This window comes from Marmota marmota, unplaced genomic scaffold (genome assembly GCF_001458135.2).
Source record: "Marmota marmota marmota unplaced genomic scaffold, marMar, whole genome shotgun sequence".
NCBI lineage: Eukaryota > Metazoa > Chordata > Mammalia > Rodentia > Sciuridae > Marmota > Marmota marmota.
Window position 1 is genome coordinate 6,069,709 of NW_026000294.1, and position 18,550 is coordinate 6,088,258.

General features: G+C 37.4%; 1 protein-coding gene across 6 annotated transcripts in view; it reads right to left on the reverse strand.

Annotated features, from left to right (window-relative positions):
* Positions 1 to 11,394: 11,394 nt before the first annotated feature.
* The window catches only part of Heph (hephaestin), an 84,665-nt gene continuing 77,509 nt past the window's right edge, over positions 11,395 to 18,550 (reverse strand). For 4 of the 6 annotated variants that reach the window (XM_048797170.1, XM_015501653.2, XM_048797172.1 and 1 more), the window contains exons 22-23: positions 15,182 to 15,226; positions 11,395 to 12,345 (exon numbers count right to left, since the gene is read on the reverse strand). In XM_048797170.1, the coding sequence (XP_048653127.1) occupies positions 12,113 to 12,345; positions 15,182 to 15,226 (278 nt within the window). In that variant the 3' untranslated portion in view covers positions 11,395 to 12,112. Of the gene's footprint in view, positions 12,346 to 15,064; positions 15,132 to 15,177; positions 15,227 to 18,550 lie in introns of those variants that run through there. The other 2 variants (XM_048797171.1, XM_048797173.1) reach the window with 2 other exon arrangements.

The following is an 18,550-nucleotide window of genomic DNA, read 5'->3' on the forward strand; positions in this document are numbered from 1 at the left end:
CTGACCATTTATGGCTAAAATTGGGCCTCATTCCTTTTGCTTTCCTGCTACTTTTGAAATAGGATTTAGAGCACCCCTGAAATTCCTTGCACAAATATTTTAAACTAGAAATGACCTAGAATGTGCCCAGCTTCTTTCAGGCACATCATGACAATTCCTTCCTGGCTAAAGCCTAATGAATCCAGGGTCAGATTTAGTTTGTCAGGATAAAGTTACTATAATTTGCCAGCACAGGGCCTCTCATGTTCTTCCTTACTGGCCAAGGTGAAGTTCAGGGTCATGTGTTTCTAAAGTCCAAAGTCTAGGGCAATCACTAGCTTATAGACACAACTGGATTGGTACTGGCTTGTTCTAAAGGGTAATTAGGACATTAGGTGTTAGAGGATGCAGGCCCCACACTGCAAGCAGCTGTGATCTCTATCCAGGTTTGTCTTTGGTTATGACTTGGGGTGGTTTGAACCTTTCCTGTAGGGAGTATTGAAAGATCTGACAAGGGAGTTGCAGTGGGATGCCACCAAGACTGTCAGTACATGGATATGAATACAACCTTATCAATTAAATACTGAAGTGTATCCAATCTTGGTGGTAAACAATCACTGCCTTCAGCTCATCCAAGGATCCTCCCAAGGTTCAACAGGATTGGCAGCTAACAGCTTAATACCTAGCCTGGCCAGTATCCTCCATCATCCGGAAGAGCTTCTAGCTTGCACCTAGAAGTATTTTTGTTAGAATGTTGTTGTGTTTTTTTTGCTTTGCTTTTTAAAAAAATATTTTCAGTTATAGATGGACAAATAACTTTATTGTTTATTTATCTTTTTTATGTGGTGCCAGGGATCAAACCCAGTGTCCTGCATGTGCTAGGCAAGCACTTTACCACTGAGCCACAACCCCAGCCCTTGCTTTTCTTTTTTATTGGTTCTTTTTAGTTATACATGACAATAGAGTTCATTTTGACATGATTATAAAAGCCTGGAGTATTTTTTTCCATTTCAGTCTGCAGTACTTCCCCTTCCCCTCCTTTTTTCCTTGTGCTTATTCCCTTCCCACTAATCTACTGATCTTTCTGCTATATATTTAGTTTTTCTTTACATAGTGTCTTGTGGATGGACATGACGGTGAGATTCATTATGGTATATTCATATATGTACATAGTAGATCCACTGCCTAATCCTATCCCATTCCTCCCCTCTTCCCTTCATTCCACTTAGTCCACTTCACTAATTTTTCTTTTATTCTTTTTTTTTCAGATGTTTAAAATATTTAATGCCCACCNTCTACTGTCATTCATTTCTCCCCCTTGTATTATTTTCCCCTTTCCCCTCACTTCCTCTTGTATGAAATTTTGTATAACCCTGAGGGTCTCCTTCCATTTCCATGCAATTTCCCTTCTCTCTCCCTTTCCCTCCCACCTCTCCTCCCAGTTTAATGTCTTTTATTCTTTTTTTAACCCACTCCCATTTTGGATTAGCTTCCCCATCTTAAAGAAAATATTCAAACTTTGACTTTTCGTGATTAGCTTATTTCACTTAGCATGATAGTCTCCAGTTCCATCCATTTACCAGCAAATGTCATAAACTCATTTCTCATAACTGCTGAGTAATACGTCATTGTGTATATATGCCACATTTTTTATCCATTCATCTGTTGAAGGACAACTAGATTCACTCCATAGATTTGATATTGTGAATTGATCTGCTACAAACACTGATGTGGCTGTGTGACTATAGTGTGCTGATTTGAAATCCTTTGAATATATATGGAGAAGTGGGGTAACTAGGTCAAATGGCGGTTCCATTCCTAGTTTTGGTTTTTATGTTTGTTTGTTTGTTTGGTACAGGAAATTGAACTCAGGGGCACTAAACCATTAAGCCACATCCCCAGTCCTATTCTTTTTTTGATTTACAGACAGAATCTAACTGAGTTCCTTAGCACCTTGCTTTTGCTGAGGCTGGCTTTGAACTTATAATCCTCCTGCCTCAGCCTCCTGAGCTGCTGGGATTATGAAAGTGTGCCTCCATGTCCAGCCCATTCCTAGTTTTTTTGAGGAATCCCCCTGATGCTTTCCAGAGTTGTTGCATCAATTTGCAGTCCCACCAACAATGTTTGAGTGTACCCTTTTCCCCACTTCCTTGCCAACATTTATTGTTACTTGTATTTTTGATAATTACCATTCTGATTGGAGTGACATGAAATCTAAATATAGTTTTAATTTGCATTTCTCTAATTGCTAGAGATGTTGGACATTTTTGCATGTTTGTTGACCATATTTCTTCTTTTGAGAATTGTCTGTTTAATTCCTTTGCCCATTTATTGATTTGGTTATTTGTTGTTGTTGTTGTTTTATGTCAAGTTTTTTGAGTTCTTTGTATATCCTGGATATCAATGTCATATCTGAGGAGCAAGTGGCAAAGATTTTCTCCTATTCTGTAGGCACTTTCTTCATGCTTTTGATTGTTTCCTTTGCTGGGAAGCTTTTAATAATTTGATGTCATTCCATTTATTGATTTTTTAAAATTTTACTTCTTGTTAAGGAAGTCAGTTCCTGAGCCAACATGTTTGAATGTTACATTTTCTTCTAGCCAGTGCAGGGTTCTGTTCTATTTTCCAGGTGTTTAATCCATTTATAGTTGACTTATTTGCACAGTGAGAGATAAGGGTTAAATCTGATTCTGCTATATATGGGTTTCCAGTTTTCCCAGCACAATTTGCTGTTTTGGGTTTTTTTTTTATTATTATCAATATTTTTTAGTTTTCGGCAGACACAACATCTTTGTTTTTTTTGTTTTGTTTTGTTTTGTTTGTTTTTGTTTGTTTGTTTGTTTGTTTGTTTGTTTTTTGTATGTGGTGCTGAGGATCGAACCCGGGCCACACGCATGCCAGGCAAGCACGCTACCACTTGAGCCACATCCCCAGCACCCCCCCTTTTTTTTAAAGACAATCTTTTCTCCATTGTGTCACCTTTTTCTAGTATGAGATAAGTGTATTTATGTGAGTTTGTCATCGTGTCTTCTATTCTGTTACATTGGTCTTCATGCCTGCTTTGGTTCCAGTACCATGCTGTTTTTGTTACTATAGCTCAATAGTATAATTTGAGGTCTGCTATTGAGAGGCTCTTGCTTCACTTTTCTCACTAAGGATTGCTTTGGCTATTTTTGGTCTCCTATTTTTCCAAATTAATTTCATGAATGCCTTTTGTATTTCTGTGAAAATGTCATTGAAATTTTGATGAGAATTTCATTGAATATGCATAGCACTTTGGGTAGTATGGTCATTTTGAAAATATTAATTCTGCCTATCCAAGAACATGGGAGATCTTTACATCTTCTACGGTCTTCTTCAATTTCTTTCTTTAGAGTTCTATAGTTTTCATTGTAGACTTCCTTTAACCTCTTTGGTTAGATTGATTCCCAAGGTTTGCTGTTGTTGTTGTTGTTGCTTTAGATTATTGTGAATGGGATAGTTTTCCTAATTTCTCTTTCAGTAGATTCATCATTGGAATATAGGAACACAATTATTTTATGGGCATTGATTTTGTATCCTGTTAGTTATTTTCAATACCATCCTCTAGATATAACTCATAAAGGCCAGATGAACTGCATAGTGACTCTGAGTAATCCCTTTCCTTTACAAAGGTTCCAGGTGTCACCCAGACCCAAAGTAGGGCTCTCTTCTGCCAAGGAGGCCTTTTAAGTACAATTTATAATCTGATCCTGAAAACCTGGATCCTGAAAACCCTGGCCTTTGTTAATGTGTCACAGATGTTCATGGACAGGATTTTCTGAATGTCAGTCAAATATGGTTGGGCTTTCCCCTAGCAAGAAAAAAAGAAACATGTCTGATCCCAGGGCTGGTCCAGGTACAGGAAGAAGACACTTGGGTATCAGGCATTTCTCCTATAGGGCCAGGATGCTCCTGAGAGTAGATGCAGCAGGAAGAAAACAAAAAGACTTAATAATCCTTGTGTATACCAATGAGGCAAAGAAAAGGAGATATTATTGCATCTTTGGGCTCCCATTTGCTAAGAGCAGCAACAATCATGCAGAAGAAATCTGCATTGCAGTAAGAATTCATCTCCCTGATTCCTTGATAGGAAATGTTATTTTTCATTTTTTTTTTTCAGTATTTGTTTCAGCACCATTTATGTATTTTCTTTGCTCCTTTTTCAGAGATAATCTGATATATTCATGTGAGTCTATTCATGATCTTTCTATTCTGTTGCATTTATCTATTTGTCTATTCTTTCTGATAACACACTGCCTTGATTAACATAACTTTATAGCAAGTCTTTAAGTCAGCTACTATCAATCTCCTATTTTGTTCTATCCCATCAATGCCATACTATCTATTGCATCCTTTTCCTTTCCATTTAAAATTTAGAATCGGGCTGGGGATGTGGCTCAAGCGGTAGTGCGCTCGCCTGGCATGCGTGCGGCCCGGGTTCGATCCTCAGCACCACATACAAAACGAAGATGTTGTATCCACCGATAACTAAAAAATAAATATTAAAATTTAAAAAAAAATAAAATTTAGAATCAGTCTGTTGATATCAACAAAATAATTGGATATTTTTTTAACTTTTAGATGGACAAAATAACTTTATTTATTTTTATGCAGTGCTGAGGATCAAACCCAGTGCCTCACACATGCTAGGCAAGCACTCTACCACTGAGTGCTCTATGATCCCAGCCCCTAGTTGTTGGGATTTGGACTGGATTGTACTTACTCTATATATCAAATTTTAAGAACTGACACCTTGACAGTATCAACATTCTTATCTATCTCTCAATTTATTTAGTTCCTCTTTAATTGCTTTCATCAGAGTTTTATAGTTTTTACAATATAGATTTTGTACATGTTTTGTTAGATGTATAGCTAAGCATTTCATATGAAGGTGTGCTAATGTACATGGGCATGTGTGTTTTAATTTCAAAATTCACTTCTTTATTGCTGGTAATAGGAAAGTAATTGACTGTTATTCTTCTCTCCTGAAACCTTGCTATAATCACTTATTAGTTCTAGGATTGATTTGGGTTTTTTGTTTGATTTTTGGTATATACTTTCAGATCCTAGAGACAATTATGCCATGTGTGAACAAACAGTTTTGTTTCTTCCTTCCAAGTCTATATCACAATTTTTTTCTTGTCTTATTGCATCTTATTGCATGAAAGGAGTGGTGAGAGGAGACATTCTTGCCTTATTTGTGATCTTAGTGGAAACAGTTCTAGTATCTCATCAAGTGTGATGTTAGCTTCGTGTTTTTGTAGATGTTAATGAAGTTAAAGATGATCCCTCTATTCCTAGTTTGATTAAATATTTATCATGAATTTAATTATTGTTCAAATGTTTTTTCTTCATCTATTAACACAATTGTGTGAATTTTCTTCTTAGCATAGTAATGTGATGGATTACATGGACAGACTTTCAAATTTTGAACCAAACTTATGTATCTAGAACAAATCCCATTTAGTCATAGTGTTTCCTTGTTATGCATTATTAGATTTGATTTGCTAATATTTTGTTGAGGATTTTTAAATCTATATTCATGAGAGAGCATGGCCAGCAGTTTTCTTTCCTTGCAATATCTTTATCTGGTTTTGGTACTAGGGTAATGCTAGCAATATAGAATGAGTAAATCAAAGAGAGTGTGGTAAATAGGTATAATTTCTTTCTTAAATGTTTGGTAGAATTCACTAGTGAAGCTACCTGGGCCTATTTTGAAAGGTTACTAATTATTGATTAGTTTAATAAGTATAGGACTATTTTGATTTTTATTTCTTCCTTTATTTCTACTTATTTATTTGGTACCAGGGATTGAACTCAGGGTGCTTACCACTGAGCTACATCCCCAGCCCATTTTATCTTTTATTTTTAGACAGGGTCTTGCTAAGTTGTTTGGGTCTCACTAAATTCCTGAGGCTGGCTTTGAACTTGAGATCTTCTGTTTATGGAATTACAGGCATGCATAAGCCATGCCTGGCTTGTGTATTTCTTCATTTGTAAATTTTGCCAGATTTTGTATTTGAGGAATTACTCCATTTCATTTATGTTATCAACTTTATAGACAATGATTCACAGTATTCACTTATTACCCTTCTTATCTGCAGTGATATCTCCTCATTCCTTTCTGATATTGGTGATTTGTATATTCTTTCTATTCTTAGCCTGGCTATTTAATTGTGGTTTTGTTGATTTTCTCTATTGATTTTTTGTTTTCAATTTCATTGATCTCTGCTCTCCATTTTCTATGGCTTACCTTTGATTTAATTTTTTTAAAATTTTTCTAGTTCCCTAGAGTGGAGAGTTTGATAAGTAATTATTTTTTTTTTTTATTTTCTAATATATCTGTTTAGTGCTATAAGTAAGTACTGCTTTTCCTGTGTCACACCAAGCAATAGATTTATATTTGGCCTTATCAAAAGCAATGTAGTATGTAGAAAGAACACTCAACAATGCCAAAAGACCTCAATTTAAAACCCATTCTGGCTTTGTGGCCTGAGGCAGATTTTTAATCTCTTTTGAGTCTCTTTCCCCATCAGGCAAAATGAAATTTGTTAGTATTTATATAATCCCAATAAGTGAATCATGAATGATTAATACCTACTACCTACTTTTAGATAGTTTCCACCACTGTAGAATGGAATGGTCATGATGGCTTTATGGAGTGTATGGAGGGGACAGCCCTGTCTTGGTCTTTCCATTTATTTATTTATTTATTTATTTATTTATTTATTTATTTATTTATTTATTTTGCTAAATAGGGTTTTACTAAGTTGCCCAGGCTGGCCTGGAACTTCTGATCATCCTGTGACAGTCTCCCAATTAACTGGGATTATGGGTATCCACTAATGCTCCCTGCTTGGTCTTTTTAAATGTAAACATTTTTTGTTTTATAAATTTTTCTCATTAGGACCAGGCAGGCGCTCCACCACACACCTGTAATCCCAGCGACTTGGGAGGCTGGGGCAGGAAGATCAAGATTTCAAAGCCAGCTGCAGCAAAAGCAAGGCGCTAAGCAATTCAGAGAGACCCTGTCTCTAAGTAAAATACAAAATAGGGCTAGGGCTGGGGCTCAGTGGGCGAGCACCCTCCTGACTTCAATCCCTACTACAAAAAAAATTCCTCATTAGGGTTGAGGTTGTAGCTCAGTGGTAGAGTGCTTGATTAACACATGTGAGGCACTGGGTTCTATCCTTAGCACCATACAAAAATAAATAAAATAAAGGTATTGTGTCCATCTATAACTACAAAATAAATTTCCTCATATGACTGAATCCCACAAATTTTGGTATGTCATATTTTCATTTTCAATAAGTTCCATGTATTTTTTTTTAAATTTCCTTTGAGACTTCCTCTTGTAAAATGAATTATCTTAATATGTTTTTAAGTCGGGCACAGTGGAACATGCCTGTAATCTCAGCAGCTCAGAAGGCTGAAGCAGGAGAATTTCAAGTTCAAGGCCAGCCTCAACAACTTACCAAGGCCCTGTCTCAAAATGAAATTTTTTTAAAAAAAAGCTGAGGATGTGGCTCAGTGGTTAAGCACCCCTCGCTTCAATCACTGGTACCAATTTTTTAAATAAAATCTTTTAAATGCATGGAATTAAACAAAAATTATACTTCAAAAATAAAATAAAAAATAAAGTGTTTTTTAATTTCTGCTGTCTTTCTGTTGCTGATTTTTACTTTTGTACTGTGACAGCTAGAGAACATATACTGTATAATTTCAATTCTTTTAAATTTGCTGATGTTTGTTTTATGCTATGTGAGTGCTCTAACACTGAGCCACAATCTTAGCCCCTACCCTTTATTTTTGCTTTACCTGATTTACCTCATTCTTTCAGACATTTCAATATTCCTTATTTTATTGTCTGCTTTCTTTTTGAATAACTTACTTTTATAAGCCATTCTTTAGGGCTAGGTCTGATAACAACAAAAAAAAATTCTCTGAGAATTCCTTAGTCTAAGAATATTTTTATTTCTCTTTCATTCTTGATGGATACTTTCACTGGATATAGAATTTGTGATTCTTAGTCCATTTCTTTCATCACTTGAAAAATATCATGCCACTCTCTTCTGGCTTTTAAAGGTTTCAGATGGACACCCACTGTCATTCAAATTGATGTTCCTCTATTGTTCCCAAACATCACTTTTCTATGCAAAAAACAGTTGTAAGGAGCTAGAGAGAATATGAGGAAAATAAGTAGGAGACTACTAAATGGTTGCATTGTAAACAGGGGTTGTAGCAATGGAGATGGAAACAAATAGATTAAAGATATTTAGGGGATAAAATAAACAAGACTCACTGATGCATTTATCCTGGGAATTTTCAAATTGAGTAACTGAATAAACATGTCACTTAACTGTAACCCTTTACATCCAGAGTTTGACCAACCCCCCCATACACACACACACACACACACACACACACAAATGCATTCCTTTATGAAATACATAGGCTCTGAATTTCCATTCCTTGATGTGAATCATAATTACACAATCAGAAATAAAATGCATCCCATCCCATCTACCACTCCTATTCTCTCCGATTCATAACTGGGACCAAGCTAAGGATCTTCCAGTTGCAAGTAAATGATAACCATGAAGTGACTGGAGTCTCCAGAGAACATCAGATTATCATTAACCTCCACAATTAACAACGGGCAAAAAGGGTTCTGCTGTTGCTAAATATATTGATTCTACAAAGGCTTAAATAGTCTACTAACACTTGAGTAATTAGCACTTTAAATGTCCTGCCACCCCAACTATGTTTCTAAAATTTCTAGTAAAGATTTCCAGAGGGCTGGGGATGTGGCTCAAGCGGTAGTGTGCTCGCCACATATAAATAAAATAAAGATGTTGTGTCCACCGAAAACTGAAAAATAAATATTAAAAAATTTTCTCTCTCTCTCTCTCTCTCTTAAAAAAAAAAAAAAAGATTTCCAGAAAGCCATCAACTATGATGATTCAAGATGAATGATAGGTTCTGGCCTGTGTTTCCCCCCTCCAACCTTCAACATCACATGGCAACTAAACACCAATCCTGTATGTTTCTACAATTGATCTGCAATGGGGTTGCTAAGTAGGCATACAATTTGCTGGCCAGACAGGAAAGTTGAAATCAATATTGGTAAGAAGGATGAAGATTCATGATTATTTCTGTGATAAAGAAGAATGGAACAGGTGTTTGGAATTAAATAGATGATTACCTGAATCTCAGTTCAGCTTCTAACTGAGTGATCATCTCCATGAGCTTTGTTTACTCAAATATAAAACTGGAAAGCACCCAAATAGAGTTAAGTCAATTTCCATCAGGTATTAGAATGCTTTGTAATGTGTAAAACATTATTTTCTTTGATGCCTCTTCTGTTTTGCATTTGCTATGTGGCTGAGTGTTGTGATGGATACAACATTGGGGTGGGCCATTTTACACTTTCCCCAGTCTCTCTTGTATGTGCTCTCTGACCAAAGTTTCACAGATGCTAAAACCTGCAGGTAAAAAGGGAATGTTGCGCTATAAATGATTTTGTCCTATAAAGAGACCCCCATTTCACAGTAAAGAAAACAAGAGTGTGAAGACAGAGCCTACAGAATGGGAGAAAATCTTTGCCACCCACACCTCAGATAAGGCATTAATTTCCAGGATATACAAAGAACTCAAAAAGCTTAACATGAAAAATAAAAATAACCCAATCAATAAATGGGCAAAGGAACTAAACAGATACTTCTCAAAAGAATAATTTATGAATGGTCAACAAACATATGAAAAAATGTTCAACATCTCTAGCAATTAGAGAAATGCAAATTAAAACTAAAATGAAAAATAAAATAGCACCAAAAAGTACTAAAATGAGATTTCATGTCATTCCAGTCAGAATATCAATTATCGGGAATACAAGTAATAAATACAAGTAATAAAGTGTGGTGGTACACACCTGTAATCCCAGCAGCTCAGGAGGCTGAGGCAGGAGGATTGAGACTTCAAAGCCAGCCTCAGAAATGGTGAGGCTCTAAGCAAATCAGTGAGACCCTGTCTCTAAATAAAATACACAATAGAGCTGGGGATGTGGCTCAGTGGTAAACTGCCTCTGAGTTCAATCCTTGGTACCAAAAAAAAAAAAAAGAATACAAGTAACAATAAATGTTGGCAAGGATGTGGGGAAAAGGATACACTCATACATAGCTAGTGGGACTGCAAATTAGTACGACCACTCTTTCACCCAGTTATCCCACTCCTCAGTATATATTCAAAGAATTTAAAATCAGCATATTACAGTGACAAAGTCACATCAATGTTTCAATTTTTTGATTTATGTTCTTTGTACCAGGGATTGAACCCATAGGTGCTTAACCAGTGAGGCACATACTTATCTATATTTTATTTAGAGACACAGTCTCACTGAGTTTCTTAGGACCTCACTAAGTTGCTGAGGCTGGCTTTGAACTTACAATCCTCTTGCCTCAGCCTCCCAAGCCTCTGTAATTATACATGTGCATCACAACACACAGCCATATCAATGTTTATAGCAGCACAATTCACAATAGCTAACCTATGGAACCAACATAGGTGCACATTAACAGATGAATAAAGAACATACTATTTGCATACACAATAGAATATTATGCAGCCATAAAGAAGAATGACTTTATGATATTTGCCAGTAAATGGCTGGAACTAAAGACTATTATACTAAATGAAATAAGCCAATCCCCCCCCCCAAAAAAAAAAAAACCAAAGGTCGAATGTTCTCTCTGATATGTGAGTGCTAGCACACAACAAAGGAGTGAAGGGGAAGTTCAGTGGATTAGACAAAGGTGAATAAATGGAAAGGAGGAAGATAGGAATAGGAAAGACAATGAAATGAATCTGACAAAATTTCCTATGTACATATATAAATACACCACAGTGAATCTCAATATTTTATTGAGACTCTATGATAAAAATCCCAATTCTAATTAACATTCTACAAGACTGGGATCCTAAGATATACCATGTTTATTTAAATATGCCAAAATAGACTCCACTGTCATGTATAACTAAAAAGAACAAATAAAAATTTAAAAAATATAGATCCCCCAAAATGCAAGTTGACTTCTCATGGTACCTTATCCACAAAGGCCCTGCCCACCTCTCCTTGCCTAGTGTCCAAGTTGGAGTCTGGTTTCAGTCTTGAATCTACCACTAACATTTAAAGTTTTTAATTGGCCTTTTAAATATTGTCATCAATGGGATTTTTCCATTTCTAGAATGTTGCCCAACATTCTGACTTGAGGCTTCTGGAGCAGCTTCCAAAATACAAACTTATAGGATCCACATAAGATGGACAGACCCATTCTATACCTCCCCAGTCGCCTCCCAGAATCCACAGGGAACATCAAAACAATCAAATTCAATCTGTTAGTGTTCTAACAAGTACTTTAATGGACATAATGTGTGGCCTAAAACACAAAGAAGCCCCTGAATATTCCTTTCAGTTCCACTGTGTAGAAACTTGAAGGACTGGCTTTCTAAGGTGCTTCTGACTCCAGCAGTTCTTGGTAATCATGGCAACAACCAACCATCTACTCATTTCTCCAAAATAGTCCACTGCCAAGGAGAATAAAAATATAATTTGGATCCCCAATCCCTACCACCCTACCTCCAATTCCCCATCATGCCTATGTTTCTTAGTTCTTAGTTTAATTGTGGGTTTTCTTCATAGCTCACTTAACTCAGTTCAAAGTGAACTTGCCTGCATCGTAGAAAGCAACAGAAACCCAATTGATGAGTTTTTCTTTTGATATCTACTTTCTGAAGAGGATTACTTTTTAGGAATTTCCAGGCCTTCCAAAGGTTGGAGGTTGATTAGTTGTTGCAATTTATGCTGTAAGATTCGAGGGGACTTACCTAGTCCTGGGTGCCAAAGTATAGAAAAGAAACTCAAAAAAGTTGAGTGCATATCATTTCCATGTGAATAAATAAATGAAGAAATATGCAGGTAATTTTGATCTCCTCCTCTCCTCCTTCACCACCCATGCCCATTTGACAGTACAGTTAGCTGTTAGTCCATGGCCTCCTGAGGTTCTGGGAGTACAAACCAGATGTTCTTCCTGGGGATATCCCCAGGCTCCAATTATTACTGTTTGAGAGACAGAAGCTTGAAGCTATCATCCAGGATGGACCTCCTGTTGCGGCGTAGCTTTCTTTGTCGATGCTGGTACCAGACCACACCACCAAGAGCCAGAGTAGCAAGCAGGAGGATGATGCCCATGATAATCAAAACAGAAGCCAGTATCTCGACATCCTTTATGGGTATCTGCATGCCCAGCATCCTCACATTGCCTTCTCCAATATCTTTTAGGCTCACTGCTGAAATGAAGGAAGAGAAAATGGGTACCCAAGGATGGGGAGTACTCTAAAGGGTCACCTTTGGTTGTCATCTCTTGGAGAAACAAGTCCAAATAGGTCAGCACACCTGTCCCTATCCTTCGGAATACTAGCTGATAAAGACAGATTCGAAGGTTACAAAGAATCACAGATACAAGATGTCACAGCTGGAAGGGTCCTTTAGAATCACTGAGACCATAGTCCATTCAGGCAAAGAGGTAAGACTGAGATTGGGAAGTCCTTAATACATTTCCTTTTAGATAAAAAAAGATTAGACTTGATCTGCATGGTTCCTGAGTGTAAAATTAGGGGCAATAGAGGAAACTCCAGAAAGAAGACCAACTCAATAATCTAGTTTATCAATGTTCATTTTGACCATTAGAATATGACAACAGAATGCCACTATGCTATCCAATCTTTCACCTATGTGGGTAGTACTAAGAGTAATGTCACTTAGGTCTTTACAAGCAAAATACTTGATTGTATTAGTTCCTAACAAACAAACTTGTGATGCTCCTCAATTGACCAACAAAGTAAAGCTCAAAATCTTAAGCCAGACATTCTTACCCTCACAATCAGGCTCTCACCTACTTTTCTATTCTTGCATGCTTCTATCAGCCACAGCAACTCAATCTTCATTCCCAATAACAAGTGATCTTTCTTGCTCATGACACTCCTTTTACCTGAACACCCTTTCCTCTTTCCTTTCATTCTTCTAGACTTAGCATCAATGTTACATGTCTCTGAAAGTTTTAAATTCAGCTAAATAAGTAACAATTTCCTGTGCTATATTCTCATAGTACCTGTAGTCTATACTACCACAATATACTTACTGTGTGACCCTGGGAAAAGAAACCTAATCCCCCCTTCCCATAAGGATCTCAGTTTCCTCTTTTATAAAATGGGGATAATGGCCACATCTAACAGAGATTGTTCTTAGGTTTAACTGAGTTAATACTTAAAACATATTTAGCTTGGCACCTTGGAGATAGCAAGTGTACAATAAATGTTAGGTGTTATTTTCACTTGCCCTTTTTGTGCTTAGCATCCAGCATTGCAATTATTGTTTCTATGTTTCATTCCATTTTTAGACACTGGAAAGTAGCAACTATGTGTTATTTATTTTAGTATCCCTGATACTTGACACCTGTTTGATGAATGTATAATTAGATGAATGAATGTTCTAACAGAACAGAAAGAAGATGAAATGTAAAGAGTTCAAACAGATGCTGAAGAACATCCTGGTTCTGAGTTAACATTCTACCATTTCTCTCTCTCTCTCTCTCTCTCTCTCTCTCTCTCTCTCTCTCTCTCTGGAGGATTGCATATGAGGCAAGCACTCTACCAACTGAGCTGTATCCCCAGTCCTCTACCACTTATTTTGTAACCTTGGATAAATCACTTTCCATTTCTCAGCTTCTCATGTAGAAAATTATTGAGTTTTATTAGACCAACATTTTTGAGGATTTTCCCCCATTGTAGAATATTTTTAACAAGTGAGACCTTACGAGGAATATGTGTATACATATAAAATATGTATGTATGTATATACAAATATAAACTTCAAATATCTATGTAGTTGGCTGTGGTGGGGCACACTTATAATCCTCATGACTTTGGGAAGCTGAGGCAGGAAGATTGCAAATTCAAAGCCAGACTGTGCATGGTGCACACCTGTACTCCCATTGATTCAGGAGGCTGAGGCAGGAGTATCACAAGTTAGAGGGCAGTTTTGGAACTTAGGGAGAAGTTATCTCAAAAAAAAAGAAAGAAAGAAAAAAGTCTGGGTATGTGGCTTAGTGGTAGAATATCCCTAGGTTCAATCCCTAATATTGTAAAAAGTCATTCTAGACAACTTATTGAGATTTTAATTTAAATATATATATATATATATGAAAAAGGGCTAGGGATATAGCTCAGTGGTTGAGTGTCCCTGGGTTCAATTCTGAGTATCACAAATAAATAAATAAATAAAAACAAATATGCATGTACACAAGCATGTTTATATACAGATATAAATGTAGGTATATAAAATATATGAGTGCTCAGTTGGAAGATGTGGTCTCTAAGCCCCCTCCACTCAACCTTACCTTACCTCTCTCCAACCCCTCCAGGACATACCCTAGTTCCTTGGTTAATAGTTCATGAGATATTTAGTCAGATCATTAGGAATTCTCCAAGCACAGCTAAAAACCTCCTGAGTAAACTGATGTTCTACAATGTCCCTTTTAACTCACATAACTCCTCTGAATATTTCCTAGCCCAGCGACCAATGGGATAGAGAATGAGAGCAATATTTGGATATACACTGTACAGTCAACAATCTCTACTTTCTCAAAGAACAGAAATGACTGGTTCCAAAAGTTCAACTGCTTGGTATTTCACAGATGAAGGTTAAAGAGGCAAGAATTAAAATAGTTATTGAAGACCGTCTGGTGTTTGTTCTAGTCTTACATTGTCACTGTGGGAATCCATGTCTGTGCTACAACTCTTTCATGCCTAACCCAGCAGGACTTACAATTTTCTTCTCCTTCACACATTAAGTAGGAAGCTAAGACAGCAGCCTCCAACTGGGAATGAGGTTATTTTCCCTGACTCCATAAGTTGGGGATGGGAGCCAGAGAAAATCAACATGTTGAGGGAAGACAAACCTTGGTTCCCTGGCTTCTGAAATCTTAGGAAAATCTCAGGACACTCGTTGGTACCCAACTTTCTGTCATGTAATTCCCAATGTCAGAGGTACCCCTCCACACACACCCTCTTTCCCTCTCCCCACTTCCCACATGTATCTACCCAGTCTATGAACTCTTCTACGTACCTTTTCCAATCTCTCTGGTGATAGCAGTGATAGTGCTTAAATGATCTAAAGGAAAAAAGACAAAAGGTTAGTCCTGTTATTCTTTCTATCAATGTATAGGTTTCCTGTGGGAGTCTGGCATTGGTTGAGGGAATTTCTATGTGATATATACTAAGTAAGAGAAAGGTAAAATCAACTACTTCATAGTCAAAACTCAATATTGGTATGCCAATATGATTATGAGTGGTGAAAAAATATGGGTGAGTACACAGACTTAGGAGACTAAGTCTAAAATCTAAAGTCTAAAATCTAAGTGACTCCTCTGGCATTATTCACATTTCTTGGTAACTCCTCTGTTCCCATTATTTCTTTCTTTTCCACAATTTCCCACCCTCCCTTTAGGAAGCTTCTGCCCCTTGCCAAATGTACTTCCCTACACATTCAATCTTTTCTCAGAAAACTTGTTTTTCCTTTTGATCTTGTGAAGCTGAGCTCTTCTCTAAGGTTTGTGCTTCATTTACATTCTCACAATACTGCTTGGCAACCATTATTCCTCTTCTTTTAGTAAAGATTTATCTTTTCTGAGGCTCATATTATTTGACTAGAAAAAAAAATACACAAGCACTTCTTGTTACTATTACCCAGAAGTTCTCTTCATTCATGGAAGTCTTTAGGAACTTGTCGGTCTTCCTCAGTTTCCATCCAACACTGAACCCTCATAGTTTCTGGACCTTTTTGTTTTTTGTTTTTTGGGGTTTTTTTATTTTTTTGGAGTGGGGGGTACCAGGGATTGAACTCAGGGGCACTCCACCACTGATCCACATCCCCAGCCCTATTTTGTATTTTACTTAGAGACAGGGTCTCACTGAATTGCTTGGCACCTCACTATTGCTGGCGCTGGTTTTGAATTCACGATCCTCCTGCCTCAGCCTGCTGGGCCGATCACAGGCATGTGCCACTGCACCTGGCTGGACCTTTGAACTCTAATGACTTTCATTTCCATTCCAATTTTACCAACCACTCACATGGTCACCTGATCTTGTTATCCAGACTTGTTCCACCTCAGAAATTCAAAATCTAACAATAATTTGCTATTTTTCAGTGCTCTATTACCTTTTATTTAAAAACTCTGTTATTCTCCTCTCATTAGACCTCTACTTCCTGAATCCTTCCATTTCTTCCCAACCTACCAGCTTCATCCTCTCTTCTTGTCCATTCCTGGTCAGTTTAGACTCCATAGTCTATCATTCCAAATGCTAACTTAAAAAAAGAGTGTCATAATAATTGAGTGAAACTACAATAACCACACCCTCCTTGTATTTTGTCTGATATGCTGAATGCTGCCAGAAAAAAGTTACACAATTATAAAGAGTAGTATTATTTATATCCAACTGCCTCCAAAGCTGCCTGGCAATAATTATTTTATTTCCAATCCCCCAGAGTGGCTATTCCAAACCTTTGCCCACTTCTGTCATGTCCTTTATTTGGACATCTTCCCTTCACTCTCAGCAGATGATTCTATGTACTCCATTACAGTGGAAACAAAGATCTTACAGTAAAAATCCTCTACATGTCTGTCAAGACCCTCCTCCCAACCTATTCATTGATCCTTAATTTAAAGCCTTCTGTCTTTTTACAGTACAAAAATGATTATCCTCCAGCCTTGCACTAATCTTTCATTTTATCTCTGGCTCTCATCCCCTGCTGCCTCATCAGGAACTTTATTTCAACAATTAGTCCTTTCCTCCCTATCTAACTTCAACTCTTCCTTCTGATTGTCCTGTTAGCATATATGAGATTAGAGCAATATTGAATTAGACCATAATGAGGCTGGCTGATTGTCATAGGGAGATATGAACTATCTTCCTAAAAGTACCCCAGTGAGGGGGCTGGAGTTGTGGCTCAGTGGTAGATTGCTTGCCTAGCATGCATAAGGCACTGGGTTTAATCCTCAGCACCATAAAAAATAGATAAATAAATAAATATATTGTTTTATATCCACATTAATTTTTTTTAAAAAATAAAAGCACCCAATTACAATATATTAAGATGCTCTCTTACATTTAGAATTGGTCCCATTTGGGATGACATATTATAATATATGAAGACTTCAGACATCACTCTTTATAATTCCAGCATCTCAGGAGCCTGAGATAGGAGGATCACAAGTTTGAGGCCAGCCTCAAAGTTAGCAAGGCCCTTATCAACTTAGCAAGACACTGTCTCAAAATAAAAATTAAAAAGGACTGGGGATGTTGCTCAGTGATAATGTGCCTGTGGGGGTTACATCCTAATATATATTTATATGTTAATATTTATGTATAACAAATATATTTTACATAAACACACACACACACACACACACACACACCCTGTTGTCCTCAAACCATAGCACCTTGATGACAAATCAACTGACCACTGTACTATTATTGTTCTAGGAACTAAAAGAACACAACAACAACATCTGGGTCCTAGGGAATAGTATTAGAGTTAATAATTGGAAGTCACATTCCAGCATTATGGCTTGCAGAAAACAAAGTATTTTAATGATTCCAGAAATCACAATGTACTGTAATTTGTCTCTCTCCCTGGGGTAAAGAGCAGAGTTAAATTCTCTACTCTGGTTTGCTAAGTCTGTTTGAATTTTCAAAGGCATTTTCCCACTCTCTAATCCTTCTGATAAAGTGTCAGTGGCTGACAACCTTAGAATATTCACTTCGATATCATCATTTTTCAAAGCAGTATGACATTGTTTTTAAAACAACTTTGTTCTCTTATCCCCAGAAGGCTCTATATGACTTCTTGCAAGAATGCTGGTGGTTGGACTCAAGTCAAATAGTCAGGAAGTGAGACATTACCAAGTACAGTGACACACACCTATAATCCCAGCAATTCTGGAGGCTGAGGGAGGAGTATCACAAGTTCAAGCCCAGCCTCAGCAACTTAGCAAGACCCTGTCTCAATATAAAAGATAAAAGGAGTAGAGATGTGGCTCAATGGTAAGGCGCCGATAGAAGAGGGGTCCAAAGATGGCGGCGAGGGGAGTGCATTGCCCCCGTGTGCTGCTTCACTGTGTGGGAGTATGACAAGTCAGGACGGCTAAAGGCTATCTTGTTAGGAATTTCCAGCAATAGTGGGGTGCTCCGGAACCTGGAGGAAGGATTTCCATCGCACGAGGATCCGCTACGGGGACTCAAACGCGAGAGGTTTGTCGCACGGAGGGTAACACTGCTTATTCAGCAAATCGCCCCGCGGCTAGAGTCTGCGGCGTGCGCCGGGAAACGAGGAGATAGCGATGCAGGAATACAGCGCTGCAGTTTCTGCCAGCCGTGCAAGCACTGTACTCAGGGCTGAATTCTGGGTTCGAGACGGGGGAAGGAAGCGGTCCAT